The sequence below is a fragment of the Charadrius vociferus genome, unplaced genomic scaffold, assembly GCF_000708025.1.
Source record: "Charadrius vociferus isolate BGI_N301 unplaced genomic scaffold, ASM70802v2 scaffold422, whole genome shotgun sequence".
NCBI classification, from domain to species: Eukaryota; Metazoa; Chordata; class Aves; order Charadriiformes; family Charadriidae; genus Charadrius; species Charadrius vociferus.
In genome coordinates this window covers 990,372-996,371 of record NW_009647080.1, presented here as the reverse complement: position 1 = coordinate 996,371, position 6,000 = coordinate 990,372, and the positions used below count along the sequence as shown (strand labels likewise).

At 42.7% G+C, this 6,000-nt stretch overlaps 1 protein-coding gene across 1 annotated transcript in view; it reads right to left on the bottom strand.

Annotated features, from left to right (window-relative positions):
• Positions 1 to 204: 204 nt before the first annotated feature.
• The window catches only part of RNF144B (ring finger protein 144B), a 30,822-nt gene continuing 25,026 nt past the window's right edge, over positions 205 to 6,000 (bottom strand). Inside the window, exons 4-7 of the mRNA XM_009895807.1 lie at positions 3,658 to 3,862; positions 2,360 to 2,504; positions 542 to 631; positions 205 to 345 (exon numbers count right to left, since the gene is read on the bottom strand). Of these exons, the coding sequence (XP_009894109.1) occupies positions 205 to 345; positions 542 to 631; positions 2,360 to 2,504; positions 3,658 to 3,862 (581 nt within the window). The remainder of the gene's footprint in view (positions 346 to 541; positions 632 to 2,359; positions 2,505 to 3,657; positions 3,863 to 6,000) is intronic.

The following is a 6,000-nucleotide window of genomic DNA, read 5'->3' as shown; positions in this document are numbered from 1 at the left end:
ACAGCATATGTACTGCACAATAATCTAGACTTTTCTCACACGGGGACTTGTTAGTGATAGAGTAGCCTGTAAAGAATAGGCACTTATCCCAAGAATTGGCAAAAAAAGGGCGTATTATTTGGTAGGTATGGCACCAAAATACAACCATTGTGCTTTCTCACATACATATGCTGTATAGATGGAGGCTCACACAGACGCAGAGTTTTAGGTTGTTGGTGGGCTGTGTTTCTTCTTTTTGCTTCGGCAAGATTTACAAATGCAGCAGATAATGCATGGAGATGCCACGAGCAGCAGGGGAGAGGTCACCAATGCTATGAGACCTAGTCCAACGAGGATCCCCACAACCTGAAAGACATGGTGGTGAAAAATATGTATTTAGCTAATGTGGAAAACAAAATAGGCGTGTGCATGCATAAGCACAGTACAGATCACAAAAAATAGAGGAAAACATGAAAATAATCATCTTGGTCCTTCACTGAAGCGTAAAATCTCTTTGCTTCACGCACGTGTGAGAGCTCTGCTCATCTGACCAGGAACACACCTGTGTTCTGTTCCACATCACCGAAGCCCGCGAGTGGCCCAGCTTGTTTCTGCAAGGGCCTCTGTCGTAATGTCGTAAGAAGATATCGTTCTGAAAAATAAAAGGAGAAGCTGTAAGAACAGGTTGCAGTACTGCAGGGAGAGGTTCAAGACTGGACTGGAAATACAACCTTCCTGACACTGCTTTAAAATTACCAGCTGCCAGTAGACAAGTTCACCTGTCTTCCAAATAATTATCTAGAGAAACTTAGTGCAGTTTCAGAAAGTGTGGTGTGTCTGGGACCTGAGCTATTGTATAGCATCTTTCCTCCCCCACTTTTTACAAGCATAAGCATATGCATTGCACCTATTGCACAAGTACCGAGTCTGTAATTTGGTGATGATAAAGGGGCCTGTAAACAACAGATATTTCTGAAATCTTGCAATCTGAGGGATCATCTTCCTGAGCTACTTCTACCTTCTGTTCTCCTTCTGTCCCTACACTTTACAGTAATTTTCTTCCTAGGCTTAACAGGAAAATTGAAAAAGTAGGAAATCCGCATTTCCTTTCTCTTTTCCCATTAATACTTATCCTTTTTTTTTTTTTTCTTGAGAAGGTGACTAATGCCCTGCATTACCCTCCCCTGGCCAGCTGTGCTGTAACCTGAGGCTGCTTCCTCTTTCATTCATCACCCTCACTCATTGGCTCTGCAGGTATTACCTTCCTCTACACCTGGAGCTCCTGGAACCTTGCACGTTTGGAAAAACTACATTTGAATCGCACACCTACAGTTTCTTTTCTTTTTCTCCTTTGGCAAAAACTTGGTAAGGGCATGTCTGCAGAGTCTGTGAGAATCCGACAGTCTTCCAGTTCAGCACAGTGTTAAGCAATCATTGTGTACTGTGTGTACTCTGAGGCAAGCTGCAAGACTCATGTCGAAAAAGCACGCTCACACACACAGAAATGGGCCATAATACTAAGCAAAACCTGTTTAGCATGCTGAGAAAAGGAAGGATGAAGAATGAGGAAGTTTCATTGTTTGCTGGCTGCGGAGTACAAAAAAAAGAAGAAAAGAAAAGCCATGTGGCATCTAACATTTTATTTCAAGTGCTGGTGAAGTCCTTTTCACACTCCCACAGTTGCTACTGATGACTCTGCCAAAAAGGGAAGCTGCCATATACACGAGCACATTACTTCCTGTACTCTTAATCCTACTAGGAAACTTGAAGTCCGTGCAAGTTGAGACCAGTTAATATCGCTTGAGAAACAACTAGCAATCTGCACTTCGTAATCCATGTTTATAATCCAACATGTTTATCCTCAAGTCTAATAACCAATCGTTCTCTTCAGCAAACACAGCACTAAAGATGGACTGGTAAAGGAGACTTAGTTCGTATGAGCTCTTAATGCACCTGCTCATGAAACAACCCCCTTCACCCAGTACCATACCACTTTTTGGACAGGCTGTGACCCTTGCAGTTGGATCAGGTGGAAGACACTTATTTCCCTGGCTCTCAACCAAACTATTACTAGCTCCTGCACTGGAAGAGGGAATTGGAGAAAAGTAGTGCTGGAGTGGACCTCCAGAAAGTAACCAGTCTGTCCCGTTTCCCTCAAAGAACTAAGATGGGACCCAGGGATGTGCCTATAAATAATCCTGGAAAAAGGATGTTGATATAAATAAAAGCACTGGATGAATAAGAAGAAAGAAATTACGTTAGAAGCTGAATTGAGCCGTTCACTAGGGTATCAAAGAGTTGGTGGAGAGCTCGTACAGGGTCTCGGACTAACCCCAACACCATTACCCTTTATCTAGGTGTTTTTTTCTGCAGCACTTACATCCAAGTTCTGTAGACAGTACCAGCAAAATGTGTGCTTGCAGTTCTTGCACATCATCTGAGCACAGCCCTCATTTCGCTCAATATAGATCCGACAAACTGGGCACTGCTTAATTGGTGCCTCTGTCTCCGTTCCAATAAGTGACCTAGAAGAGAAGGGAAATATTAAAGGGAAATGTGAATGTCATTACTGTTGATATTCAGCTCCACTGCCTAATGTGTACTGTACTTATTTTAGAGAGCATCTAATCTTGTTGTCTTAATGCACTTAATGTGTGAAGCTTGTCATATTCAGTACAATTCACTGAAGTATACTCACTACTAGCTGCAAGATCATATAAAAGTGAAACTCCTTTCCCTTGGATTTTTAGGCTACATAAACTCAACATTCACTACACCCACAAATGTATCGCCTATAGCATTAAAACTTAACACTTTGTAAGACAGCTTTTCATTTAATAGGGCTGGATTATGCAATTTATAACACTGTACCTGCCTGAGCAAAATAGCCTTAAACTCCACCAAAGCCAAAGATCAAACCTGGAGAAGAAAAATTATGGCGAGAACTCTTTGGCAACTCCTATTCGATGAAGTCTCTAGCAAGCAGAATGTCTTTCATTTCTTGCAAAAAATGATAGAAAACTTGGAACATGCATGGCTGAACTTAATCTGATTCTGAAAACAAAGATGGATGGCCACAGACATTATATAATTTAAACACAAAAGTGTTTTATTTCTGTAAATTAATGCCTCATGCAACCTTATCTGTAGGTTGTTTACACCTATGCAAAATGAGCATAAATCAGATTTCTCGCACCAAGTGGGACATTTTACACCCACTCTCTGTAAGAGTTAAGATTTGGCTATGCAGAGGTCCTATAAATATTAAGCAGGGGTGATTTCTTAATCATAGTATAAGCAAAGTTTGCATCCTGGAATATAAGTGTATTGGATTTTCTGTATGGGCACAGGTCGTAATTCTAGCAGATGAACAGAGCCTTTAGGCAGATTCAAAGCCCTGGAGAGGTCTTCACCTTTCAGAAATGTCAGTGGAATGACAAGTTGTATAAGTACACAAATAATAATAATAATAAGTATTAAAAAATAAAATGTATCATTTAAACAAATATTTAGACTGGAATTATATTTAGGAAACGCCAGGAGAGATGGAAGGTCTCAGAGATGCACCTGAGATGTTAGAAAGAAGCTGTTCCATGAAACTAATAGGAGGCACAGAGCTAGCACCCCGTGCCGAAAGGAACCGAAAGACCACGTTGTCTCCGTGCGTTCCCCTCTTACCCCTGCTCAGTTGGTACTGGACTAGTTTGGTTTTCCTGGCACAGGCGCTGCGGATGCCATGCCTCCTTGCAAGAGGAGCAGAACATCAGGCGACAAGCCGGGCACTCCACTGGCGCCGGCGCTCCTGACTCACTCGGTGCAATACGGCACACCGTTTGGCAGTCAGCTGCAGGGCACCATGTTCTCTGGGGGTCCAAGTGGACTTCTGAAATGTAACAGAGGGAGAAATAAAACTGTTTATGCAGTCCCCTTCTCATTTCAGTGACGTGTGTAGGTACTCAAGCCCCAATTCTGCCCGTGGGTGGGAAAGTTGAAGACCTCTGCGCCCATGCTTCTTCTTTAGACAGGTCTGCAGTTGTGCTGGAAGCATCACAAGAATGCCAATACATGACATGGGACATATACTTTGCCTTTATAGGCAGGTACAAAAGACAAATATAAGTGCTGCTTGCTGAGAAGTGCGTGTCTTCTGACATTAGGCCATTCCATGTCTTTCTCTGTCATGTGTGCAAGCCATGCAGTATCTTTCATGTAAATAGCAGAAGGACTGTCATTAAATTAACATCAAGTCACTTTCTGTGCCTTATTTCTTCCCCTCTATCTACAAACTCCGATTCATATTCACTTTATTATATGATCATTATTTGTCAGGTATCAGATTACAACAATAGTCAAGGCAAGATTCGGGGTGGAGACATTGAGTTACAGACATCACCGTGTGGCAGAGAATGATAAATATTGATTCTTCTTTTCGTCCCCCCGTCCCCCTGTCCGTCCGTCCGTCCCCCCTGCAATATTTATTCAAGGAATTTGGGCTTGCAACAGAAACCCAGCTGAAACACGTTCTCTGTGTTTCTCTGCGCATTGTGTGCGTGCTTTATACTGGCTCAAGTCCATGAGTTGCAGCCAAACACTCCCACCCTGCAGAGCTTCCTAAGAAAAGTGCTGTTGTTCCTGCAGGAGCTATCTGCCTCTCCTCCTTCCCTGGAAGCTCTCTAGTACCACCACTGAAAATAAATAGATGGAGGGGATGTCTCGGGCACGGGTTGAAATCCCTGACTGAGAGATGTCAAAAGCCATTACAATGTTCTTCTGTACCTCCAGCAGATAAAATATTGTCCCCCTTGAAACAAAAGGCTGCACAAGGGCCCCAGACATATGTTCTCTGGTAAATTTTGCTGAAACAGTTGAAGGCACTTCCTCCTATGCACACCCCCCGGCCTGCACTGCTCCTCTGCAGGAGGTTGCTGGTAGCCCACAGTGAAGGGGGCTGGTGGATGGATATCTAGCAGATGCTCCAGTCAGCATGAAAAACAGTGATATCAGTTCAGTGTCCAGATACCCAGAAACTAGAAACTGTACAACTAGAAATGTGTTCAAAGTAGTAAAACTCTCCCCCAAGCTCTCAAGGATTTAGATACACATGCATGGACACCTAAAGAGAAGAGCAGCCCACAAACCCCATAACCTAATGTGCACTAGAAAATCAGTTCTTTTCAAATATGCCAAACCTCTCTATTCACCTTGAAAACTTCCAGTTTGTTTAATGCCATCTCTCCCTCTTGTTTGTCCAGGACACTTATAATGGGGAACCACATGAGGATGATCATCCTCTCTGCTGGCTGCAGGACACACAGGTAATTTTTAAGTATCTGTCAGACTGCTCTGACAGATGTGAAGAATTTCTACATCTATGGCAAAGGCTGTCATCTATAATTTAGGCAGTGTCAGCAAAACACCTGTACCATCTACCTCCAGCCACTTCATGAATCGAGTTCCCTTCTTTCCTCTTATTCAAGTGCTTCCTTTGCCCCCCAAAACAAACAAACATTTTGCTTTCTACTGAATGAAAGCCAGAACAAGTCGGTTTGCAGCTGCGTTCCAGGGGAGAAGAGAGTGACATGGACGGGCATACAAGCCATTTTACTTTTTTACATACTTTAAAAAAAGCAGTGTCCTGACTGAGAAATCATTATTTCTGTAGCACCCCTTGGTGACTCTAAAAAGAAACTCTGAACTGGGTAAGAGCATGGCCTAGTAGTGGCTACTGCATTTATGTCATCACAGAGTAGGTTCTGTATGCTTTCTGTTGCTAAACAGCAGTTAAAATGAGATAAAGTGCAGTTCCTGCAGATAGCTGCTTAACATACTCATCTTTGGAAACCTAAATTCTCCTGTCGTATTTTTGGATGAAAGACGGGTTGTCTGGTTTTGACATCATTGGGAGGAGGGGAGTTGGTTTGTAAATCTTATTGATTTTTACAAATTTGTTGCAGCAAGATTTAATGCATGAGGTGAAACTCCCTCCTCTCCCATTTCCTCCATTTTACAAAGAACCTACAG